This window comes from Pimephales promelas, chromosome 21, assembly GCF_988280905.1.
Source record: "Pimephales promelas chromosome 21, fPimPro1.hap1.1, whole genome shotgun sequence".
Classification (NCBI taxonomy): domain Eukaryota; kingdom Metazoa; phylum Chordata; class Actinopteri; order Cypriniformes; family Leuciscidae; genus Pimephales; species Pimephales promelas.
In genome coordinates, this window is record NC_142789.1 from 15086419 (window position 1) to 15114348 (window position 27930).

The window sequence follows — 27930 nt, forward strand, 5'->3', positions numbered from 1 at the left end:
CAGCCAGAGCCTCTTCACGTCAGCCACGTCCAGCCAGAGCCTCTTCACGTCAGCCACGTCCAGCCAGAGCCTCTTCACGTCAGCCACGTAGAGCCTGCTCCGCCCTGGTCATCTGCACTTCCTGTTCTTCCAGAGCCTCTTCACGTCAGCCACGTCCAGCCAGAGTCTCTTCACGTCAGCCACGTCCAGCCAGAGCCTCTTCACGTCAGCTACGTCCAGCCAGAGCCTCTTCACGTCAGCCACATCCAGCCAGAGCCTCTTCACGTCAGCCACGTCCAGCCAGAGACGCTTCACGTCACGTCTGCCCAGCCAGAGATGCTTCACGTCGCTTCTGTGTTTGTGTCTGTCCCTGTCCCAGTGTCTGTTCCTGTGTCAATGTCTGTGTTTGTTCCTGAGCCAGTGTCTGTTCCTGTTCCGGAGTTGTGTCGGTGTCGGTTCCTATTACTCTTCACCGCCGTGGCCGCCCGAGGGGTCTACACCGCCCTGGTCGCCTGCACAGCCAGCTCCGCCTTGGTCGCCTGCACAGCCTGGTCCGCCTTGGTCGCCTGCACAGCCTGGTCCGCCTTGGTCGCCTGCACAGCCTGCTGCGCCCTGGTCGCCTGCAGAGCCTGCTCCTCCCTGGTCGCCTGCACAGCCTGCTCCGCCCTGGTCGCCTGCACTTCCTGTTCTTCCAGGGTCTTCCCCGCCGTGGTCGCCCAAAAAGTCGTCTCCGCCCTGGTCGCCTGCACAGTCTGCTCTGCTCTGGTGGTTTTCTGCTCCGCTGTGAGGATCTTTTGTCTCCGTTCTCAGCCTAGCCCTTCGGATTCTGTTTGCACCTCGTCGACCCACGCTTGCTCTTAGGATTTCTCTGTGCTATGCCTCTGCCATACCTGTCTGCTGTTCATTGACCTTGCCTGTACTAAGACTACATTTTTGGAATAAAGCCTTGAGAATGGATCTGTACGTCTCTCCTCTGGTTCGTTCAGTTACAATATTAAGAATAGCAGAGGGCCTAACACCGATCCTGTGGCAATCCAGTCCATAGTCTACTGACTTTATCTTCCATTTTTCCCCAGTTCTTCTGGTCTTAGTCTCCGTTTTTCTGTTTCTTCATATAATTTCAGATGCACTCGATGATGGTGAGATCCGACCTGCATGTGGAGCATTGGCTGTTGTCAGAATCCTTGTGCATTCAAAAATTTCACTGGATTATTACAATAAATGGCACAATTAATGTCTGGAAATGTAAACTGATATTTCCTACTGAGACACTACAACAAAATATATAAATAACTGGCTTAAAACCATTTTTTGAGGCGAAAATACTAGTGTGCCTAAGACTTCTGCACAGTACTGTATATGTATATATTCATGCATGCAGAGGTCTAATGCCGTATTAGGCAGGTGGTCATAATGTCCTGGCTCATCAGTGTACAACACAATAGGGAAGAAAAGACTATCGTAACTTGTTTCAAGCAAACTTTAAATACTTTGCCTCAAACAAAGTGTTTCTTCTTGTTTCCAGCTGCTGCGTTCTTCGTCACCTATGAAAGCACCAAGTCGTTCTTCGCTGGCTACACTGCTGCAAGCTTGACCCCCTTCACTCACATGCTGGGTGCTTCACTAGGAGAAATCGTAGGTTTCCTGTTATTCTTCTTTCTTTCCTGTTGTTTTGTCCTTGTGTTTATCATCATTTACCCATTTCAGTCTGAATGAGCAGTGTGTCTATTTCAGAGACAAATATGCAGAAGGCTTAGAATGTGTTTTTTGTTGGATGTTTTTTGCTCTGGTTAGAGTCGGGCCCAAGACGACCCTTTATTTTCCCACCAGCTGGCCAAATGGATCTTGTTGCTGTCTATTGACATAACTCTTTTCATAGAGAGGAGTCTTGCAGTTTTGTCAAGGGAGATTTAGGTGTTGGAGCTGTAAGAAGCACCTTCATTTCCTCTGCTAGTGAAATTCTGTAAGCTCAGAGCTATGCAATCCAAAACGATCCACAAGCATTTAATCATTCCTTAGAGCATACTCCACCTTAAAAAATGTAATGCAATCTTAATACATACACTACCATTCAAAAGTTTGGAATCATTTTGACACTTTATGTTTCTTTTATGTATTCAGTGATGCATTTAATTTAATTGCAATAGACATTTATTGGTTATGCCTTATGGCCATATCTCTTCATGTGCTGTATGGACTGACTTTATCACTTAAAAGAACAGAAATGAACAGGAAAAGACTAAAGTGAAGGGAGTTTGAGTTTTTTGGCATGAAATATCACTTTCGTTTAACTGGGGTACTTTTTTTAATAAGTGAACACTTTAATTGAGCAAGAATGTATTTAAACAATCACATGTAACTGTAAAGAGATATTAACAATGTTACAAATATTTTTATTTCAAATATATAGTGTTCTTTTTAACTTTCTATTCATCAAAGAATCCTGGAACATGTTGGAGCACAACTGTTCTCAAATGATTTCCCAAGGATCATGTGACTGAAGAATGATGGTGAAAATTCTGCTTTGTCATCACGGGAATAAATAACATTTTATTCAAACAGAAACAGTTATTTTAAATTGTTATAACATTATACAATATTACCATTTTTACAGTATTTTGATGAAATAAATGTTGTTTTGGTGAACACAACTTTTTTTTTGAGCAAGTTTTTTTTTGTCATCGGACATGATTGATTGTCTTTTGGAATCAGCATAACATGTTGAAATCACAAGAATTCAGTCCTCTCAGCTGTTTAATATTTGACCATATTTAAAAATATTCAGTAGTCACAGATGACATTATTAGAGCTGAAGAAATTCTACATGGACCCCTACTAATTCTAATACCATCCTATTCATCTCAATATGCAATTTCAAGTCACAGTATATAACTTAGTTAATTGGCTCGATCATTTCGGTTTATTATCCATTAAATGAACATGCTGTTTTTCCATCTACTCTCTATACTGAAGAAGACACTGAGGGGGGAAGGTGTCTTTTTGCATGGAAAATTAGAGCAAATATCATTACGTGCTAAACACGGACTTTAAACATAGCTCAACGAATAAGTCAAGTGAAAAGGTCAGCCTTCACCAATACCCAAGACAGTTGAATATAAGGTGAAGTTGAAGGCAGGTCTGTTGATAACTCTTTGCCTGGTGCGGCAGGATTTGCACACTTCAAAATAGGGATTTTTAACAGCAGAGCCCCAGCTGAATCCCAGTGTGTTGTGGGTACGCGTTGCCCCGTTCAAAGCCCGTAATCCCACAGCTTAGCCATGAAAGTCTTCCCCTCAGGCTGTCTGGAGCAGAAGACAAAGTCATCATACTTGGGTAACTTCTGCCATTAAACAAGTTCTCACTAATAGGTGTCCCGACTGGTCTGGATATGATTAATGACTCATTAGTTTATAATTTGCTAAATTTTGAGTTTTCTGGCCCAAACATTTTGTGCAATAATTGCTTTGGGTATTTCATATTACTTTGTACTTTTCCCTATTACTTTTCAAGATAGAATAAAAGATTCTTCGCCACTGCTGTACTGTTATCCGGTTGACCCTATAAGGTTAGCGCGAGCACACTAATCAAATGCAATGCGGATCCTGGACTTTAAGCTCAGGGATTCAGACATTGCCTTTGTAGCATCGGACCGGCAACCAGCGAGATTGAAATTGTCTGGAAATGTTATCCTCACTATTTTATTTTCACTTTATTCACCTTTACCACTCTCTCTTAAGTCCAGCTTCTCTCTTCATACAATCACTATGAAAGGTTTCTATATTATTGTTGAGTAATAATAGCAGTTTCTGTTAATTTCTGTCTCTTCTTTCTTCGTCTGTGCTATAAAGAATGCAATTGCTGATGGTGTCTGTCAGGGCCAGAGTAGGCTGTTATCTAGCCATTATATCAGATTTATCTTCATTCCCATTTGCCCAACACTCTCTCCGAAAGCTCATTTGTCAAGCTGAAGGAGCACTTTTGCTACATTTATAAACCATGTCTCTCCCTATGGTTGTTGGGTGAAAACAGCGTGTAGCATGACTGGAGGAGGGCGATTGGCACCCCGCTAAGCTTGGCACTGCAAATAATGCATTGCCGGTGAGAATACGGTTGCCTGTGATTTATTGTTCAAATCAAGCCTGAGCATTCTGCTGTGGCTCATTGTCAACCTTTTCCCACCCCCCTCTTCTTCTCACCTGGCAGATCTTTGAAATATCTAAAAAAATAAAGTGTTGACAAGTGTTGGGTTAACAATGCTATCTCTGGACATGCATTGGTATTATTTAAGGAAGAGAATGGGGACGTGTCAGGCAGCGATTGGTCTGTGCAGATAGATTTTGGGAGGCATCGCTCCATAAGGACCCGAGGGGATTCTGTTGTTGTTGTTTTTTTGTTTTTTTTTTAAGGCACCTGTCGGATGATCTATGTAAGATTGTTCCAGATGCCTGTTGTAATTCCAACTTCCTGAAAAACTGCTGGGAGGCGTGTGCTCCGAGTTCATGGACTGTTTGGAATGTTCCAGCTGTGTCTATTGATGTCTGGAACCACAGATGTGAGATTGACCTTGGTTTGTTTTATGCTAATGGGAATTTGTTTTGTTGGGATTTAAAAAATGGCCTCAGGTTTGTGGGAAAATGGCAAAAATGTTTTGAATTACTGTATAAATGTATACAAGTTTGGGAGTACGATTTGTTATGTTTTTGAAGTCTCTTTTGCTCACCAAGTCTGCATTTATTTGATCAAAAATACAGTCGAAACAGTTATGAAATATTATTTATATGATTAATATAACTTAATGTAATGTATTCCTGAGATGGCACAGCTGATTTTCCAGCATCATTAATCCACTCTTCAGTGTCACACAATTCTTCAGAAATCATTATGCTGATTTCCTGCTCAAGAAACATTACTTGTATTATCAATGTTGAAAATAGTTGTGTTGCTTAATATTTTTGTGGAAACCATGATGCAGGATATCCAAAGTTCAAAATTTATTTGAAATATAAATCTTTTGAAACATTATAAATTAATGTAATGCATCCTTATGAAATCTTTCTGACCCCAAACTTTTAAATGACAGTGTGTAACACTTCTGATAACACTTTACATTATAAAGCTGTATGCTATGTATAATTTAAATCATTATAAAATTATTAGAATTATATACTAATGCCTTATGCATTCTAAAGTGTTATATATTTTCATTTTAACCAGTTATAATAAATTACGATCTATTCTCTGTACACCTTACACCTTGAAAGAGTATAATACAATTTAACACATATAACACATGAATTATTAATGCGTTAATTCATTACAGACTTTAATGGCATAATCCTGAAGCTATATGTGTCATTATAATGTATTATGTAATATAATATAATTTTAAATATAGTTAAGATGGTTAATTAAAATATAACTTTTTACACTGCATGTATTGTAGACCTTGTAGAATCATAACTGTAACATTTATGCTAATGACTGATTATAAGTCGTTAGGTATTATAGGCCTATAATAATGCGCGTTTTATAGTGATTTCTTTGAAACTATTACTGAAACTGACCATTTGACTCGACACTTCAAAAAGACTGACAAACATTTAGTGTGACATGCATCAGTCGTACCTTTTGTGTGTGTTGTAAAGCGCGAGGACAAGACATGCGGCCCTGAACTGATTCACTCACTCAGTGCTAAAACAAGTTTTGTGCCAAGCTTTAATATCCCTTGCTTCTTCGTCGACCTGTCCTGGCCTCTGGTCGTCATGTTGCCCTGGAAGTTTCACCCTCAGAGGGGTTTGTTTTCCGCCTTGTTTTCAGCACTGAGCTCAGAGCGCCGAGAACCGGAAGCGCCGAGCGCGCGCTTGGATTAAAGACAGCGACTAATTAGCGCCACCTCCTCCAAATGACTCGCAAATTAAGATAAATGGTGATGTGAATGCAAGAACAAAGCAAAGCGACCAAAATGTATCTCACAATAATGCAAATAACCACACAACCCTTTCCAACGATATAACCAAACGTTAATTAGTAGCCTACAAAACTGCATTTAAGTCAGTGCCTCGATAATCGCCTGACTGGTCACACACGTCCATAAACACGGCGAAACTCTAAAGACTTCGACATCCACTTATTTAAAAAAATGTCCTCAACCTAGTTTTCCTCCTCACTGCTCCCTGTAAATTACCCAGAAATGCACAATGTCGGCAATTGATCTGATATAATCTCTTGCCAGTCCTCCATCAACTCCCCTGCGAGATGATACGAAATTGCTGCGGCGCGCACTCACTCCCACCAATTCAATTACCGCAAGAATTACTTGTCATATCCACTTCCCTCTCTATTTAGTGCTGTAATTTTGATCCTTTTGAGAATTACACGAGGGGACGTGATGTTTAGTGTTTCATAAATGTTAACCCAGCAAAAAGAGAATGTAATGAGCTCGGTAAAATGGGCCCTGTCAGTTTCAGTAAGAGTCCTATAGTCGCTGTTCCCGGGTTTCACCGCTGGATGGCACTCTTGGTACACGCTTTTGGCTTGTTTAAAATTCGAGCCCTCCCCACTGATCCTACTTTTTTCAATGGAAATAACAAATACAGATCTTGTACGTTTGTGTCATGCCATTTCGTATAGTCTTGCATGCTGTTCTGTAAGCCAAGTGTCCATTCATTCGGCAACTTCAGTGTGCAAGATGCTCTGCCGCCTGCCAGACTCATCTAGAACGCAAACTCCCGTAGCTTGTTCACACACACACCGTGCCTGTAGGGTGTCAGCTGGGCTCACAGTGAACCTAACCTCTCTCATAGTAGCACCCCACGCCTCTTCTGTCAGTGTCATTCAGAAGAGATTACTTCTATCCAGTGTGAGTCTGGGGGTCTGGTGGGGGGCCCGATAAAACTCCCCGTGGTTGCGAAGATTGCTTTCCATCCTCGGTTCGCCCTGGTATTTCCACCCTCAACATGGAGAGGATCAGAAGTAATGCACCACAAGTGTAGTTTAGAGGGGGATACGGCCTTGTACAATGAGCATGAATAATGCCACACTTCAACTATCGACAATGCATGTTTGCTGGAATTCAGTTGGTTGGTGTGGGTGTGTGAGAGAGAGAAAGTGTTTTGTGACTTGTATGATCCATAGGCAATTTGTTTGTCATTTGTAAGGGGTTTTTATGAACATATTTACTTATATGTATGTTGTAACTTATATTACTTAAATTATTAATACAAACATGCATTGCTGTAGGCTCATTTGTCTGACAAATTAGTCGTTACATTTTCTGAAATCATATTCTTAATCAGTATTTTTGTAAATATTAGAAAATATGTAAAAGACAATAAATTCAAATTATCTCTCTCTCTCTCTGTCTCTCTCACACACACACATACACGCACACATAGACACACACACACATGCAAAAACAAGAGAGAACCAATGAAATATTATTTACTGATTGTGTTGTAGTCAATGAATGTTTTTTTAATATATACTGTATATATATATATATATATATATATATATATATATATCCCCAGTTGTTTTAAATATATATATATATATATATAAACAGCTATATTGTGCAGTGTACGTGAGTATTTCTATCTGTTTGTGCGACCAGTACTGTTTGACGTGTTGATGAGTGTTCCTCTTCCTCTTACACAGGTCGCCTGTCTGTTTCGTGTGCCGACTGAAGTGGTGAAGCAGAGAACACAGGCCAATCCCTCCCTCAATACCTACCGGGTGCTGCTGAATACACTACAAGAAGAGGTGTCCTTATATCGTCAGCTTGACTTACAGTGAACAATGCTCTTGAGTTCACTTGAGCCGTCCTGTTAAACACAGATGGACGGGTTGATTCATTGATAAATAAGCTGTTTTGTAAGGCAGTCAGTCATGAAAATGCCATGGCATTTTGTTTGCACAAAGATGACGACTCTTTGATTTCTCATTGCAGGGTTTCAGAGGGTTGTACAGAGGTTATGGCAGCACAGTCATTAGAGAGGTAGGCTGGCTTTTCTCTATAAAGTATTAATACTCCATTATTTTACTTAATTATAGCTATGCTGTGATATTGGCATTTGATTGGAATATCTCAAGGGATAGATCACACTTTACTTTAAAGGAGTGGTATAATGCCCCTTTTTACCAATATGTAAAATAAGTCTCTGTTGTGCCCAGAGTGTGTATGTGAAGTTTTGGCTCATAATACCCCACAAATATGTTTTTACAGCATGTTAAAGTTGTCCCTTTTTGAGAGTTAGTAAAAACATGTTGTTTTGTTTGTGTCCCTTTAAATGCAAATGAACTGCTACTCCCAGCACAGAGGGCGGAGCTTCAAGAGCTCTTGTGTGTTTGCAGCTCAGATTAGCTCATGCAGACAAGCACTAAAATGCCTTTAATGTTTAAACTGGAGTTGGACAATGATGGAGAGACTAAGGCCCCGTCCACACTACTGCGTTTTCGTTTAAAAACTCAGACCTTTTGCTACGTTTTTGCACCTCCCGTCCAGACTAAAACGGGAAAAACGAAGACCTAAAACGGAGAAGTTTAGAAACGCTGCAGCTCCGTTTTGCGTTTTGAATCTCCGGAGGGCGTTTTAGCGTAGATTGGACAAAACGGAGGACTTCAGAAATGCTGATGCAGATGCTGACGCTCGGCTCTATGATTGGGGGTTATCAGTCATGACGTATACTTCCCTGATTCGCCAACCACTGTTTACACCGGCACGCGCATGCCCAGAGTTGGTGAATGGTCACGTGATCCGCGTTTTTCAGTCGTTTTAATGTGGACGGAGGTCAATTCTAATATGCAGATAAAACGCTAGTGTGGACGGAGATCGTATTCGTTTTAATTCTCAATTTTTAAATGAAAACTCAGTAGTGTGGGCGGGGCCTAAAAAGACGTGACAACATGTAGAATGCAACAGGACATTTCTGAATGGTTAGTTGATGAATAGAATAGAGTATATTCTATTCATCAAGTATAGAGTATATTCTATTCATAGAATGTTTCTATCTTCAAGTCATTGATTAGCATATTCTATCATGGCAATCTATAAATCGTTGTGTGGGAACCGTTGTAAGATGCCTACAGAGTGACACCCTTTTGTATTTGTGTTACGTACTGGTTGTAGCGGTCATTCGCTCCACTGATGGCATGTGAAATGAGCTGTCAGCGCATTTAATTAATCATATCTCACTGAATACCGAACTGATTTTCACGCAGGTTTTTTGCTGCAAGGGTCATACATGTAGCTATGAAACAGGACACATGGGATATTTTATTCACAAAATACAACCAATAGCAAGGTAATGTTAAATGTTAAATCTTACTTGTGAAAAGTAATAGTAATTTCGATAGTCCGCCAATTTGAGCATGAATATGCTGCACAGTGCTCTGGCATCTACTGCTGCTATGCAACACAATAGAAATATGACCAGTTTAAGAAGGCGGCCGCATTTCTCAGTGCCCAGCGCGGCCAATAGGGCATCTAGTCTCTATATGATATCTATGGTGTAAAAAAAAAACAAAAAAAAAAAATGCACATGTGTATTATGTGCTCAATTTATAGTGTTTCATCGCCATCTATTGGCCTGGCAGCACAATACAGCGTTTAGTCGTTTTTGCATATCCGTGTGAATGGGGAAAAAACTTCTCTGTTTTAAAGGGTAACTAAACCCTAAACCAACTTTTTTTAGTTAATGATCTGTAAGAATGGGGCTTTTTTTAATGCTGATCATTGATTCAAGTAACTTTTTCGACATTTGGGTATAAAGTGTTTTAATTCTACAATATATGGTGTAAAAACCTCTTCAGGTTGAACGTTGGCTACTGCAGTTGAATTTTCCTATTGGATGTTTGCGGTTCTTTGTGACGTACGCAGGTTTCAGCTACCACGCCCTCGGTAGTCTAAAAACCATCTTGTTTCGTCAAAAGCGTATATTTGAAACCAATGCGAGTTGGAATTACGAGTATTGTAAATGATCAGGATAGAGTATTGCAGCATCTATTTATCATAGCAGTTAGATAGTTATTTAGATTATTTTGTGTAGCCTAGTTAGTAGCATAGTACAGTTAGGATAGCTTGAAGTTAGCATAGATTTATCTGTGTTTAGTAGTGGTCAGGATGGTAATGGATTAGAGTTGGACATGGGCTACGCAGTTCCAAACACTGCTCCTCCTGCATGGACTCCACCACTGCAGTGGTGTCTTGATATGAGTGATCATGTATATTTTAATCACAATTTATGGTTAGGCTAAAGTTAGTCCTCTGAGGTTGACAAACGTGCCGGCGCATTTTGCTGGATTTTTTCACATAGCGGCAAAATATAAATATGAATATATGCCTACAGAGCACGTGGCTATTGACATCAACTCGACAAAACTCATCAGATGCCGATCGAGATGTGGGAGTTCAGACTGCAGTTCGAGCCTGCGGCTCAAATTTATATGGCCCTGTGTCCACAGACAGTTCACCCTCCTCCACTTCAGGTGAAGGTGGGGGAGAAAAGTCCTCGACTTCAAATGACCGCTCTGTTGCAAATCTACTTGCGTCACTCCAGTCGCTCTCCATTCTAGAGTCTGACAGCAGCTGTCACTGCAGGTCTCAAGTGCACGCCCCCTGCTCAGCCCCGCCCTCGGTTCGTCCCCTCTATCTCCGCGGGGGTCTGCCCATTTTTTCTGCATTTTTCAAATATTGCCAGTGGGTGGAGTCAGGCTCTGACCAGGGGTTTAGTTACCCTTTAAGCATATTGTAGTTGTTGTAATATACCTTCAGTTTTCTCATTCAGTCAGCTTTTTTTGTATTAGCAATTTATCTAGCTAATTAAACTAATTAGCAATGGAACAAGCGTCAGGTTGAGAAACCCCTTCAACCAAGATGCTTTAAAAAAAATCTCTCATTCTCGCCCTTTGATTAATCATCTGCTTCCTCGCACACCTGCATGGCATGATAATTCTTGCTGAGTTCAGGCAAAGCTGATATATTTTCTTTTGTTGTCCAAATTTATTTTCTCCTCCTTCATGTCACGTACTGACAGAAGACGAAGATAAAAGGAGGGAAATATTCGAAATCAAAGAAAACCTGTTGTCTGCGTGAAGGTGACACTCATTTTTTCGTGAGGTGATAGTCTCTCACCGGCAGGCAATCTTGTACTTATTTTCCGCCTCACTTAACTCACGTTATTCACGCAAACTCCATCTGGACATAAAGAAAAAAGAACAACCAGCTTTTTCTGATTTCTCCAAGGGCTTCTGAATAAATGAATACATTTTGGATGCGAACGGGCAGCTCAGGCGGAATACTAAGGGCCAGTTAAAATAGAGGTGCCGAGAGGTGCCCCGCTTCTTCCTTGGGATTGGCTTTGACGTGTGTCAGGAAGCTAATTCATTTTCTCGGCCCTCTATCTTATCCAGCGCGGCAACCCTGTCAGGATAAGTTTGTTTACCCTGGATGCCGAGTCCTCCTCACGCAAGGATTTAATTGGGGTCTTCTCCATTATGCAGATTCATTAAAGAACCCCGAACAAGAGGTTGTGATGAGATGCAGCCCGCCGATATGCGCTAGTTGATCATGTAGAAGAGAGAAAGGATTGCAAGCAGTTAAATGACAAACAAAAAGGCTGGTCTAAAAAGAACCCTGCATGCATGATGATGATGATAAATGAATACAGATTAGATATCAAAAATACTGTAAAAAAAAAGGGTAAAATATATGTGAAATTTAAAATAGTTTTCTATTTTAGTATTTAAAATGCAATTAATTCCTGTGTAATTCCATTTATGTTGTGGAAACCATATTAAAAAAAAAAAAAAAAAACAGGATTCTTTGATGGATAGAAGTTTCAAAAGAACAGCGTTTATTTGAAATAGAATGTTTTTGTGACAATGTAAATGTCTTCACTTTCTTGCTGAACAAAAGTATTCATTTATTTAAAATCACAATCTGTGGTACTGTACTTTTAGTCATTAACCTCAAAATTTGTCTTTTCAAAGGTAGTTTCCCCATCATGTTGTTCCAGAAATGGCTTTTTATCTGTCAACATGAACAGGACTGCGGACATAAAATAGCATACAATTCATTGTGGATTTAAAAACATCATAAAATTTGTTCATAAGACTCATTCACTACATTACAAGTCTTCTGAAGCCATATTGTAGGGAACATGCCAAATTAAAATCAATTTTAACTGAATTTCTGACCGATTGCAGCTTGTAAGTCCACAAATGTCTATGAGAAAAGTCAAAATATTTAATTAATCTTTATTTTCAGCCAGCTCTTCTTGAATGATTTCCAAATTATCCATTTCTCAGGTGATCCTGTTGCAAACTGTTAACAGGAGAAGTTTTTCAGTGAAAATTGACATACGTTTGTCTCTGTTCCTCACACAAAGCCACCAATTGACTCCACAAGCCTCAGAATATATGTTACACTTATATTATCTTTTAGTGTATTCTGGTTTCACCCACTAGAGGGCATAACAGGATTAGGGCAAATCTGATAACCATCTGCACAAAGTCTGAAAAAAAGACCACAGCACTTGGAAACATCAAAGAGCACAATTTTAATCAACTTTATTACAGCCGTAAAGAAGATAAAACCATTTCCCTCTACCTTACACCATTGTAACCTGTATTCTTAAATATATAGGCCTATTTGCTGCAGTGAAACAGTAGTATTAAAAATAAATAGGGAATTTGTTAGAAATGTTTCTGTCGTGTTGATGGAGGGATCCGATCACAGCACTTTCTCATGGTCCTTGGCACTCGCCCGAGAGAGAGCGTGAGAATGAGAGAGGCAGATAGACAGACAGAAGAAGAGTGCTGTTGCAGATATAGCTCACAGTACTGACAGTCCTCATAGTACATGAGCACAGATGTGAGACAGGAGAGGAGAACTGGCAATCTTGTAAGAATGTAGTTATGAAACACCTACGCCTTGAGCTACTCTCCTGTCAACTTTTGCATTAGTTATTACCGAGATGTCTGAAAATGTTTTTCCCTCGGCATTTGCTTATATTCAGATGCTGATTTTAAGTGAAATCAGCCCAAACAAACACACCCTCTCTCTTCATTGCTCCGCCCCCCAAAATGCACAAACATGCTATGCAAGAGATGTTTCTGTCACAATTCTTGCACCATTTACTCGCCCTCATGTTTTTCCGAACCTTGTTTTGTTGCAATTTTCAACACCGTAAATTTTGTGCTAAAATGATAGTGTCGATCGTCTGTGTAAATCACACATTTGCGAAACAGTGACGTCATGCGTGTGCATACTACGTGATCAGTCTTTAAACCTACATTTCTTTACAAAGTGGAATTGCCATCTACTGAACTGGCAGCATAATGCAGTTTTTTAGTCATTTCGATAATTTTGACATTTTTAGTTGTTGTTTGTTCGTGAAAACGCAAAGGAAAAACGTTTCCATTTTTAGTAAATCATGTAAACCTTTACTTAAACCCAAATATTCAGTTTATCTGCTTTTAATTTATTATTTTAGTCTTAATCAAATTGTGTTTTTAATTTCATTAAATTTAATTCATCCTGCTAACCCATTAGAAGTTTGATGAGGTCTTCTGATTGAGAACGTAGATAGAAGATTTATCTACGGTTACTAACGTAACCTCGGTTCTCTCTAGAAGAGGGAACGAGTATTGCGTAATATCTTACACTAGGGGAAAAACGTCTTTTCCACAAGATATTAATGCCCAAAACTGCAGTAGCCTATCAAGAGAGGCTCTTGGTGATGTCGGATCCAATGGGCCAAAGCGGGCGTGGCCTGGGCCTATAAATACAGCTCAATGGGCTGATATAATCTAGTTTTTCATCGCCGAAGCGAACCAGAGCATGTTGCAAGCACGGCAAAGATACGCAGTACTCATTCCCTCTTCTAGAACCGAGGTTACGTTAATAACCGACGTACGGTCTCTTACGAGAGGTTCTCTTGTACTCAGTTATATCTTAAGCTAGGGGAACACAGTATAAAACGCAGTGCGTGCTGGGATCCAACACCAAAGTCCCAAGGTCTCTCAGTGACAGTGAAAGAGGCCATGGTCCGCCCAATGGCCTGTGCAGCGGATTTTGCAGCGAGAAGAGCCAGGTCTGTAGCGTTTCTTAGATCCGGCACGCTGATAGCTTCTGGTCCTTCCTCATCCAGTTTTCGGTGAAGTTTGGCTTGGAGTATCTGCAGTATGGCCATTCAATGCAATGCCGACACAGCCTGTCCAGCGTTGGAATTTAGCTTTAGAAGGTAACGCCGTCTTAGCTCGCCGTCAAGGAGAGGGCGGGCAAAGATGGGCAGCTACAGCTTCTTCCTCAGAAGGAAGAGATTGGTATTCTTTGTCTTTAGCACCTTCCACCACGGAGAATTCTCCTGCCGTGGTGGGACGTGGTCCTGTTGAAGGAAGCACCCGTCTAGCCTATTTTCGCTTAAGAGATGAAAAATCTGATTATATCAGCCCATCAAGCTATATTTATAGCCCCAGGCCACACCCGCTTATAGGCGGGAGGTGACGTAAGGAGTCGCATTGGATTTGACGTCACCAAGAGCCCCTCTCGATAGACTGCTGCAGTTGCCGCAGGGCAGCCAATTGCACGCAAGCCGTCTTGCCTATGTCTGCATGCTGCCACGACACGTTTTACATTAATTCAAAATTAAGAATAATTTTTGGCGTCAATATCTTGTGGAAAAGAGGTTTTTCCCCTAGCGTAAGATATTACGCAGTACAAGAGAACCTCTCTGGAAGAATTCTGAAATGCTTGCTGAAGTGACACTGTTTTGAAACTGTTCAGTAAAATGCATTTATGTTATGATGGAGAGGATTTTTCAGGGTGTGATTTCCTTCATTCTTTTGTTTATTGCATTGTGTCAGTGTTTGACAGAACATTTCAGGCATTTCTTATGAAATTAATTCAAACTCTTCTCAGATTCCTTCCTCTCATTCTCGCTCCACCCTTCTTGTGATCTCTAGTTGACACTGAAGCCAAAGAGCCCCTGAGGTCTTGGACCTGCCCGAGATCAATTTGTCTGACTTATCCCTGTGTTTATGTTGCTGTTGTTCATTGGTCACAGTGGGCTGTGCCGCTAACAGGTGGAAGTGTGTATGTTTGACCTGCAGTTCAGTGTGGATTTGCTTCTCTCTACTTTATAACGCAAGCAAAGAGAGGATAAGAGGCATGGGTGTGCGGTTTCTTTATGCTTGTCTGGTGCATTTATTCTTCAATCAATTTCCTGTCAATTTTTCACAGTACTTTGTTGAAAGGGTCAAAACAACATTCTCATTCTCAATTTATAAATGATTGGAAATGACAGTTGAAAGAAGTTAAATGGAGAGAGAACAATGTCCCTTTAAACAGGGGCTTTGAATTATTCAATCCTCAGAAATACAGCTTAATATTGCAAGTCAGTAAGGGACTTTTGAGTATTTACAATAATGATAAAACAGCCCTATAAAGTTTCAAGTATAGTATTTATCTATAATTTATTAATGACTGTTGACAACTTATGTATTAAATATATTAAAATAGAAAACCGTTTTAATTCCAATAATATTTATTATTGGTGAGACTGCTCTAGGCATTATGGTTTAGCTAAATTGCAGTGGGTCTCTGAGGGTTAAACTTTATTTTTCACGGCTGGATTTAATATAACTTAAATCAGATCTTTTCAGAGCTCAGCCATCCAGTTCGTTAGCCCTGTCTCATTACTCTGTGATCCATTGCATTGTCTTTATTTGGTCTGATTAGCAGACATTAAACATGCTTGCCATGCACATTCCTCAGCATGTTTCACAATGATGTGTGTGTGGATGTGCATGTGTGCCTACATTATGTATATAGTATGTGTGTTAGCGTTGATCCTTACTGGTTTGTATTTATTGTCTCTCAGCTAGTTGGCTGACTAGCAGAGTTTCTGTTTATTTTACCTTTGGCACATTCTGTATGAGTGAATGATTTATAGCACTCGTGTGAAGGCACGAAGGTTTCGTTTTTATCCTCCACCTGAGCACATCGTGCCTCCAGCTGAAATGTAAGAGTTTTGAATGTCAGGATGAAGGTGTTGTTCCCATACTGGCTGTGTATTAGCAAGGGCTGGTGCTGGCATGGAGGGTTGCATGTCATCCGTGACACGGCAGAGCAGCTGTTGCCGAGGCTGTTGGTGAGAAAAAAGTTTCAGCTCTCTCCAAACCTCAAACTAAACTGCTAATCCAGCCCCGCTGGGTCAATGTTCCTCGTGTTCCATATCTACACCCCTGATGACACTCGCACTCATTCAGATGACTTGTGCTTGCCAGGTTCAGCACCATTCACAACCGAGTAGAAAATGCTCTTTCAGCTGAACTCATTTACGGAATTTGAACTATAGCAAACAGGATGTGGAATTAGAATTCGAGTTGAAATTACAGGAAGTAGAATTTAAAAAAAAAAAAACTAAAATATTTTTACCCATCCAAGAAAGGGTAGCCTACTGTGTAACACTAATGAACATTTAAATTAGTCAATACATCAATTCTTCTTCCAAATTGTGTTTTCGTCTTTATTCACTATTGTAATATTTTAGGCTTGTTGGGATGGTTTTCGCGGGAAATTGCATGCATACGTCACTCGCCCCCGTGTGTGTCTCATCATATCCTTAAATAGAGAAAAGTTGCTCCAGCTACTTTGAAGCGTGTATGGTGTTGGAGTGGCATAAGTTAGTTTTCACAACACATGATAAATCTTGAAATGGAGCATGTTAAAACTCATATAAAAATGCAGAATAGAGAAGAGTCTGCTGGCAAAAATGGGACGCAACGTAGCTCGTAATAAAGCGAGAATCAACATTGGTTTGGCTTTTTGGAGAACTGAGGGACTTGAACTGTTGTAAAAGTGACACAGAGATAGCGTTTTTATTACTCAACAAATAGTACTTTATTGAACAGATAAATTGTCATATGAAGCATTATGTTGTGTGAAGGGTCATATTCATCCGCAGTCACGCAGAGCCGAAGCACAACCAAAACAACGTTCTTCCGCAAAATACATGCAGTTTTGTTTTTTAACTGCTAGAGGGCCAAAAGTTACAGAGTGCCTTTAATAATGTTAATAAATCAATAACTTATAATCAATTAAATGAAACGCTGTATTAACTGTTTGAAATTAACAACATAATTTTTAATAACAATTTTCTATTGGTTTTCCAGAATGCTCTAATTTAGACAAATTTCGTCAAAATAGAGCACGGCATCCATAACTAATGAGTAAAGTCATTTAAAATAGACAGTCAATATTTTAATGTTTATATATTTAACTGAATACAATGTGGAGGACATGTTATTGTTGGACTTTGATTACTGCATTTGTTGGACATTATTTAACATATTAAAATATATTAACTTGTAATAAGTAGGCAATATTAGTAAAACTGAGTGATACAATTAAATTTGTTTGGTATACTGTGGTTTTTTTCCCCAGTAAATTCCACTTCAAGCTCCAAAATGGCGAATGGCGACTTTATGCGAGTTGGCATGCGCAGGTTTTATCTAAGAGTAGTCATGACGTTTACAATGTTTGTGGCACTGAATCATAGTTTGAATCTAAGAAAAATTACATATTATTGAGCACACGTTTGTATTTGCTACATATATACATATACTGTATGATGTATGTATATTTAACATATTGTATGTTTTGTTCTCTAACTTATGCCCAGTTTTTTACGTTTTAGTCAGTCATCTTGGCTAAGTGGGCGGCTCTTGACCAGGATAATTTGCAGTGTGGACCAGACTTTATGTCGACAGTCAGAAGTCTTGCTACGTGAGACTATTTGCTGCTTAAACAAAAAAAAAAAAAAAAATGACCCAAGAGAATTGTGTCTGGTCTGCAGATGGTCCTGATGTAGGGATGTTTGGGCCAAGGTGTAGAGACACTGTGTGTTTGTGTGTGAGAGTGTGAGTAGACTCTGTATGAGCCTTGTCCACTCTTTCCTCTCTCCGAGGGACTATTTTTGGCGGGTCTTCTCACAAGGTTGTTGATCAGTATTAGAGGAATCCTCTTATGTGATAGCACTCAACAGGACACTTCATTTGTCAGGGGTTTCCTGTGGATTTGAATTGGATACAGACCTTTCCATGTGTAGAAAAAACCTGGTGTACACACACACACTCATGAACACATGAGGTATAGCTGCATAATATACAGCGATTGATGTATAGTTCATGTTGTTGGTGTGTAGTTCAGACTCCCATTCCTGCTCACCTCCATTCTGTCATGCTTTTGATTCATATCTCATGCTGGGACTGTCTAGCATGAGTTAAATTAATCATTTTACCCACAATCCACTGCAGTGCATTTTACTCTTACTGATAGTGTAACAATCACAATACTAGCTCTGGGATCCTCAGAAAGGCTTGAAATGTTGATATATCAATCCAGCGTCATACCGATCAACTAAATCATTTCAAGCAGATAATGGTTTTGTCGATAGATATTGTCTGCTTTACTCAGATGATTCTCCATCTGATTCTCGGCACGATTTCAAACATCCACATGTGCTGAATGTCATGAGTTACAGACAGCTGTGACGCTTCAGTCAGAAGTAATCACTCAATCTTGGGTATTTATATCACATGGATCTGATCACTGATTTTGAGGCTCATGATAGGATACATATCGTGCATGATACAAGTCGATTGGATCGCGTTTGAAATCTCTGAAAATGAACAACATTGAATCTTAGGGATGCGTTTTTGAAAAGCATAAAGATACCTTTTAAATGTAACAATTAGATGTTTATATTGTCTTTGGACCAAAAGCCTAAATAAAACTAAAATGAATCTTAGGGATGAAAAGCATAAAAATACATTTTAAATGTAACAATTAGATGTTTATATTGTCATTGGACCAGAAGCCTAAATAAAACTAAAATCTGGCATATACCCTGTAGCTGTATCAAGCAGATGAGTAACTTCATATCATAAAACAAATTTTATATATATATATATATTTCAACAGATTGAGGTGTTTTTATTTATTTATTTTTTTTATTGTGTAATATCTTAATTAGTTAATGCGTTAACTTTGACAGCCTTAAGGAATACATTTTATTTATAGATAATGTTCTGGAAAGAAATTAATGTTCTTATTTGGTAAGGAACACAATAAGTTGATCACAATTGACTCTAGACATTGACATTATTACAAAAGATTTCTATTTCAAATAAATGCTCTTTTTCTGCTCTTTTGAATCAAATTTCTATTCATCAAAGAGTCCTGAAAAAAGTATTATGATTTATACAAAAATATTAGGCAGCAACTGTTTTCATCATTCATAAGAAATGTTTCTTCAGAATGAAATCAGCACATTAGAATGATTTCTGAAGTACCATGTGACACTGAAGACTGGAGTAATGATACTGAAAATCTTATTTTGTCAGGAATAAATACATACATTTCTTTTAAAATAAATTTAGTTAGAAACAACCATTTTAAATAAAAAAAAAATTAATTAGAAACAACCATTTTAAATTAATTATATTTTTACAATAGTGTTTTTTTTATACACTATTTTCACTTACATTTTCCCTTGTGTCCCCCTGAGGGTCTCTGGACCCCAATTCGAAATGTATATGATTGTATCTGCACAGCTATAAGTCAAATAAGACTTTTTTTTTTTTTCCCAAGGCGACCTTTGATATTCAGAGAAGCTAGCATTTACTGTATTTATTTATTTATTTTAACAGTACCAGTCAGGGTTTGTCGCTGTGGGTTTGTGTGCACGTTCGGTTTGCTGGTTAGGTTGTTTTAATTAGTGTATTTCGCTAGGTCTTGGGGTTATGTTTGCTTCCCACAATTTTCTGCATGTTTGCCTCAATCCGAGCAGAAAACCATCTCAACCTCTCGCATATGGTTTCAATAAGGGCCGCCAGTCTGGCTGGGGACCGAGAGAGAAAGAAAGGGCTGGGATGGGGGGAGGAAAGTGGTCTTGTCCTTCTGCTGGCCCACAGACCTGTGACCTGAGTTTCAATATACCTCTGAGCAACAACCAACTAACATGTTCAGTTTATTTGATTCATATATCTGTGATCCTCTATGCTTTGATCCTCTGTAGTATGTGATAGCATGAAAAAAATGGCACTAAATGACACTGCTTCGCATGTTAAAACCTAATATAACGATAATCTAATAACACTTGCATCAGAAGGCAATAAGGAAAGGGAGTAAGTCATCCCTCCTGGAGGGTGATATGCATTGCCCTTTTCATGAAAGAGCGGTGCCCTTGTAAAACAAGTGTGAGGTTAACCTCTAATTGCAGGGTGAGTTTCGCTGTCTCATGCTGTGATTTATTTCCCTCGCACCATCTCTCGCTCCATCCTTCTCCAAACTCGTTTTCGTCTCACTTCTCCCTCAAAACACTGCTTCTCTGCCTTTAACTCTGAAGACATCTTTTCCTTTTCTGGCTCTCCCCCGCTCTCAGTAGTTTATCTCAGGGGCAGCAATGCTTATGTGTCCTGGAGTTGTGTACTTAACCCCAGTTGTCTCTGGAGAAAAATGGAGTCTGAGCACCGAGCTGCATGGTAATGGGAGGTTGAAGGTGAACGGCTTTACGGGACAGTTAATGCTATTATTACAGCTTGAGAGAGGCTCAGACCGGGAGCTTGTTCCGATCGATAATTATTCCAGATTTGGTTGTAGCATAGCATTTGAGGTTTTAACCAATTATCATGTCTCAGATGTGAAACATTAAATAGGCCGGTGATTTTCTTCCACATGTTTGTCCCAGCTATCAGCATTGACTTCACTTTTCAGCATTTCCTGTGTCCAAATGTAAGGTCAACAGATGTTGAAGTAACACATGTCTCATGCTAGATTTTATCTGGCAGGACAATATGAATGAACTCCCATTGTTTTAGCACATAATATAAATCACAGAACACACAATGTCGTCTATTAGCGAACAAGTAATCATGGCCAATTCTACTTCACTATTGCTCTCCTGAGGGATAGTATTGGACTAAATTGAATGAAATCATGGTGATGTCATTTCAAACTGCATGCCGGGAAGGCCTTAAATGTGACTGTGATTAGTTTGCTTGGTAGAAATCGTTTTTTTCTTATATACGTGTAAGATTTAGCACAATTTCTACCCGCAACCATATCTAATATTGGATAAAAAGCATAAACCAATATCTGTGCAATGTCAAAGGGCTGCATAGAGGTTTGGTGGGTTGGGGGGGACACACCTGCCGAAGCACTGACTGCTGAAAGCTGAAGACAGACTGTAATGTTTAGTTAAGCTCACATAACAGCAGCCTACGACTGGAAACATCTGTAGGGAACCGTCAGGTTTGGGGGTGAGAGGATGATGTCACTGCTTCATGTCAAATACTGCACTTATTTAACCCTCAAAGTGAAGGAAAGGTCTTTCTGGAAGCCCTTGACCTCTTCTGTGTCCATTGTCTATAATTTCCTTATGCTTTGGACATGAATGATGTCTTAAATTGTGTGGCTTGTTGCACGATTTGACTGGATTTGTTTCTTGTTTTAGGTATGCTACTTTTTTTTAAGTGATTAGGCTTAAGATTTTCTCCAGGCGGACATTGTCAGCGCAAACTCTTTTGGCATTGAAAAAAAAAAAAACTGTAAGGATTTACTAAAGACACGCAGTGAAAAATTAGCACTGAAAAGGCTTGGGCACAGTTATTTTTGAGGCTAACCTTGATCCGGATCCTCAGTATATTGCACAAAGAACTTTCCACTCCCATCTGTTTTTTATTTTATTTTAGAATTGCGCTTCTACACTCACCTAAAGGATTATTAGGAACACCTGTTCAATTTCTCATTAATGCATTATCTAATCAACCAATCACATGGCAGTTGCTTCAATGCATTTAGGGGTGTGGTCCTGGTCAAGACAATCTCCTGAACACCAAACTGAATGTCAGAATGGGAAAGAAAGGTGATTTAAGCAATTTTGAGCGTGGCATGGTTGTTGGTGCCAGACTGGCCGGTCTGAGTATTTCACAATCAATTTACAGTGGGAAAAAACATCCAGTATGCGGCAGTCCTGTGTGCAAAAATGTATTGTTGATGCTAGAGGTCAGAGGAGAATGGGCCGACTGATTCAATCTGATAGAAGAGCAACTTTGACTGAAATAACCACTCGTTACAACCGAGGTATGCAGCAAAGCATTTGTGAATCCACAACACACACAACATTGATGGAGATGGGCTACAACAGCAGAAGACCCCACTGGGTACCACTCATCTCCACTACAAATAGGAAAAAGAGGCTACAATTTGCAAGAGCTCACCAAAATTGGACAGTTGAAGACTGGATAAATGTTGCCTCGTCTGATGAGTCTCGATTTCTGTTGAGACATTCAGATGGTAGAGTCAGAATTTGGCGTAAACCGAGTGAGAACATGAATCCATCATGCCTTGTTACCACTGTGCAGGCTGGTGGTGGTGTAATGGTGTGGGGGATGTTTTATTGGCACACTTTCAGCCTCTTAGTGCCAATAGGGCATTGTTCAAATGCCACGGCCTACCTGAGCATTGTTTCTGACCATGTCCATCCCTTTATGGCCACCATGTACCCATCCTCTCATGGCTACTTCCAGCAGGATAACGCAACATGTCACAAAGCTCAAATAATTTCAAGTTGGTTTCTTGAACATGACAATGAATTCACTGAACTAAAATGGCCCCCACAGTCACCAGATCTCAACCCAATAGAGCATCTTTGGGATGTGATGGAACGGGAGCTTCGTTCCCTGGATGTGCATCCCACAAATCTCCATCAACTGCAAGATGGTATTCATCAATATGGGCCAACATTTCTAAAGAATGCTTTCAGCACCTTGTTGTATCGATGTCACATAGAATTAAGGCAGTTCTGAAGGTGAAAGGGGTCAAACACAGTATTACAGTAGTGTGGTGTTCCTAATCCTTTAGGTGAGTGTACGCTGATATTCAAATCTGTCCCATAGACTTACATTAAAGGAGGGATTTGGGCCAGTAAGAAAGCAACTAGTAAACGTTCATCATAGCGACATGTTAACAAGCACTCAGAACACTTTAGCAACTCCATAACAACCACTCAAAATAATAATAATAATAAAGCATTGCTAGCATTGCTTCTGTGAAGTCACCCTCATTGAATGTATTTTAATATAATGCATGTTGTAAAAACAGTTTGGCTAGTCTTCTTTAATTCTTTCAGGAGAATGTTTGGCTTTGTATAGTTTACCAGTACCGTTATCATTCTGCATGTTGGCAAGTTGTTGATCTGTTTTCTATCTTCTAGTAATTATTATAAGCCCATTATCAAATATGCTTCAAGTCTTTGTCTGTCTCCTTTCTCCAGATAATAAGAAGGCTTTGTAGAACAAGAACACTTTTACCAAAACTGGAGAAGTGTTTCATACACACCTTCTGCACAGTGTCTTCCAGATAAGGTTCCAAACATCTTTATCAGGTCATTGAGTTTATACTCAGAATTTACGCTTGTTGGTTAATCTCAATACGGTTCAACACCGTTCAGAGCTGGTTCAGATACCTGGTTCAGAATTTTATGTGAAATTCCTCCCCCCACCCTGGCAGTGTAACCTAGGACAGGTTAACCTCTAATAAATAACCTCTCTACACCCTGGCAGTGTAACCTAGCTTTCAAATATTTGATGCCAAGGTCTTCTAAATACTTCCAAATGATCAGGCTTTCAAAGGACTTTCTTCCTATCTTGTGTTTTTATGCATATATATATATATATATATATATATATATATATATATAATTTGTAAGAAAATACTAAGTATACTATGATATTAAAGAGACAACAGAAATAAAATTAAATCAAATAATTAATGTTATATGGACAATATTTGTTTAAAAAAACAATATGCCGATTTTTTTCCTTATAAGGAAATTTTTTTATTTTTTACATTTTTATATTTTTTTAAACAAAGATACTGAAATATAACAAATAACAAATTTATAACAAATATTTTTTTACAGTATACTGTAAAAAAGGCTGTAAATAGAATAAAATAATCACAATCAATCTCTTGACTTTTGACCAATCGTTAGACCGCAAAATGAAGTAATAATGTTATAAATTTTTGTTAATGTAAAAACAACAACAAAGCATTAAACCTGTTTCATGGACAAACTGTTTTATATGTGAAATTGTGCAAAAAAAAAAAAGGACCTCATTTCAGCCCACTGGGGATAATTGGACCCCAGTTTGAAAACTTTTAGTAACTAATTGGAAAGCTCAGAATTTGAAAACCTTCTGTATCTCTCACTCTTTTCTGGCCCATCTTTAATTTTCCGTAATTTTCAGTCCGTCTAGCTCATACTTCCCGCGTTTCCCCAAGGAATGTAGAAAATCTCGCCGCCATTGTCAGCACCTAATTGGAGTGACCAAGGGACATCGATGTCATATACACACAATTTATAAATTAATTCACAAAGAGATTTCCTCTGACATCATGCCCCGCATGTGAGGCCCCTCTCCACGCTTTGGTGCCTCAGTGAAAGGGCCTCCATGCCAGTCGGATGAGTTTCTATGTTTGTTTGTGTGAACTCATGAACTCACCTGTAGCTTACACTGGTCACTGTCGGACTTGAATTTCCTATTTTGTTGTCGGGGCATTCACCTGTGTGATTGTGAACAAAGGAAACAAACGGTTCGGCCGTAGCCCGGTAGCTTGTTGATAGGGGTGTGGTCTATGTTTTCACTGTTCTTTTGTTCACTTGTTGCATCAGCCTGGCACACTTGCTGCGACGGCACAATGCAAGTCCGGCCAGAAAATCCCCCCACAATGTAAATATTATGTGATGGTTCTGGGAAGTGTTTTCGCTCATGTCAATGGAATTACACTCTTGAATATTTGCCAGCTCACTGATTCCAAACAGTCCTTAACCACATAACCCCTCCCTCGCCTCTTCATTTCTTCTCCTTCTTCCCCCCTCCAGCCTTGAACAAGTCTTAATTTGTTTAGAATATTATTACCCAGAATTTTAACTCACTTGTCCCTGCCGCTGATGGAAACCAGGGAGCTTCTGAAATCTGATTGGCTGACCGCATCATTCCGCACCTTCTGATTGGTCGATTTGGAGTATTCTAGCGCTCCAGGCTTTTACTTCAACCACAGTCAGTGAAAGTGTTCATGTGAAACATTCAGCCTGTCAAAATTCCACAGCAAGCGGATTCACATATCCAAACACAAGACTATTGAACTTTTTAGCTCTTCTGATTCATGCTTTCTCCGTATGTATGAGCCAGAATACTGCCCAATGCTGCTTAGATTTACATTCAAAACCTTGAATCTACTTCTCTTAACATTTAACTTTTGAATGTGTGTGTGTTTCTTAGAGGGAGCTACATGTGCGTGTTCTCTGTATGAGGGAGCGTACTCTACAGTATTCCCCTCTCTATTCTCATCCAAGATTATTACCACAGGGAAGCGTGAAACATAACACAGCTTCTCGCTCGCTCGCTCGCTCACTCTTCTCTGATAAAGTGTTTGGGGCATTCCGCTTGCTTACTTTCAACATATTGATTTTTCCATTTATTTATGCGTTTTATTTATTTTTTAAACTGGTTCCCAGAGGAGTTTTTATAGCACTGGAGTTTAAATCACATTTTCAAGCCTCACTAAAGATCAGTGATCCTGCTCCGTTAATATCAACCTCGGATAAAGTTAGTGTAATGTCCCCATCCTCCAACTGAATTAGGGGTATAAACTAGGTTTTTAACATCAAGACCACATTTAATTCAAATGTTCATTTAAAAATGTGAGTAAAAATACTCTTAAAGTACAAGGATTCATTTTTTTTTTACTTTTTTTTTAAAATAAGTCTCAAATGTCAAAGGGGTACATTTTGTTGGTGGCGCTATGGGCATGTTTGGTCTGAATTGTCCTTATCAATGGTTTTGATCACTTAAAATAAAGGTTACCCTTTATCTTAGTGTCTGTGTTATAGTGTATTACATTTCAGTACTGAGTAATGATAAAGGAATTCATGTACTTACTAAAGGGTTAGGGTTTGGTTTAGGGTTAGTTATCCAAAATTTGTCGTTTTTACAATAACACATCTTGTTTTTTTCATTGTCCTTGGAAATTGGTACATGCTGTCCATCCATCTTGTGTGTGTCTATATATATATATATATATATATATATATATATATATATAATGCTGTGGCCAGACTCTTAACAGGGACTAGAAAAAGGGAAAGTATTACTCCTGTTTTGTATTGGCTTATTTATTTATTTATTTATTTATTTATTTGTTTCAAGGATAGCCCCTTGAGAAGAACCATCTCATTTTCGAGGGGGTCCCTTCTTTACAACAAACAAGATCTTAATAGAAGTTCATAAATAAAGTAAATACAACACAAAACTATTACAAACATTTAAATACATTGTGTTTTGACTTTTTTTTTTTTTGGCTTACTATTGTGTTTTGAATTTACTAGTTTGTGTACAAGTCGCTGGTAGGCTTGGCACCATCCTACCTTTCTGATCTTCTATCCATCAGACCAATACGCCTTTAAGGCCATCGAATACTTGAAACTCAAGGGGTATCTTACATTTTCTGTGACATCAACCAGATTGTGGAATAATTTGCCATTATGATCTGCAATATGATCTGCCACTTCTTTTCATTTTTTTTAAGCATTGCTTAAGACACATCTTTTTTAAAACAGCTTAAGGACTGGAGTAATTTCCTAATTACTGTAATACTTAACTTTGTGAATTTAATTGTTGGGTAAATTTGTATTTTGTTTTGTTCTGTTCTATGTTTCCATTTTACTTTCATGCAGCACTTTGTTCTACGTTAGATTTGACTCTATTCTGTCATTATTAAATGTCCTATATAAATCAATAAAACTAAACTCAACTTTGCAGATATTTTACTTTAATATATATATATATATATATATATATATATATATTAGATATTCTAGATATTTTAGATATTTTAGATATTTAATATAATTTGTAATGGGATATGTTTAGATCTAATGAGGGAGAGAGTGGTTCAGATTGGTTTTGTGCATTTTAGAACGATTTTTCAGGATCCCTTCAATAAATAGAAAAGTAAAGATAGATCATGTGAGGGGCTTCGCACTTCTCTCAGGTTTTGAAAGCACACACACACACACACACACACACAAAGAATCATGACAGTGGAGAGCAAACACGCCTGTACAAACACAATTGTGACACCCAAACGTACGCGCACACACACACACCTGTGAAGAGGCTCATAAATCACTCAAGACATAAACAGGTTTAGCGACATGTTTGACTTTTGCAGATGGCTTTGCATAATATAACTCTGTTTTTCTCAAGTTGTCACCCCCCCTGCTCTCCACCTCCCAATTTGTTCTTCATCACACTTCAACAAGCTGTCAATTAAAAGCTTTGACTGATAAATATTCATATTACTGCGTCAATGTTTCATGTGTGCACACTCACAGACAGTTAGAGGTTTCTGTTTGTACTTGCAGATGGTTTCAGTATGCATTGCTACGGTATGTATTTGGCATGTGTGTTTAGAAGGGTCGAGTGTTTTCCACAGCTCTCAGTAATGAGAGTTAGTCTGTGGATTCCTCCAGTCCGTCTGCTGTTTTTATACCCAACGCTGCTGCATCATGGCGATGCTGATGACATATCCATCTGGCCCTCATCTACTTCCTGTCACTCTGCCTCACTCTCTTTTCTTCTTTCGCTGAGTGTCTCTGGAGTGATCAGTATGTCGTCCCTCTAGGGTTGAGAAATATCCGCTTTCCAATGTGCTTTAATAATTCTTCTTTTTATTTCAGTACTGTGCAGATGCCGTCTTCCCTCACGTCATTGACAGAACTGCAATATCAAAACCGTTCTTCTGTTTTTTCCACACACAAAAAACTTTCCATTGGACAGTTTTTTAGTTTTTTTTTTAAATCGTATCATCTTATACATATT

The 27930-nt window shown here is 39.0% G+C and overlaps 1 protein-coding gene across 2 annotated transcripts in view; it reads left to right on the top strand.

Moving 5' to 3' along the window:
* The window catches only part of slc25a26 (solute carrier family 25 member 26), a 57816-nt gene that overhangs the window by 4687 nt on the left and 25199 nt on the right, over positions 1 to 27930 (top strand). For both annotated transcript variants that reach the window (XM_039673881.2, XM_089125186.1), the window contains exons 3-5: positions 1505 to 1614; positions 7636 to 7740; positions 7928 to 7975. In XM_039673881.2, the coding sequence (XP_039529815.2) occupies positions 1505 to 1614; positions 7636 to 7740; positions 7928 to 7975 (263 nt within the window). The remainder of the gene's footprint in view (positions 1 to 1504; positions 1615 to 7635; positions 7741 to 7927; positions 7976 to 27930) is intronic.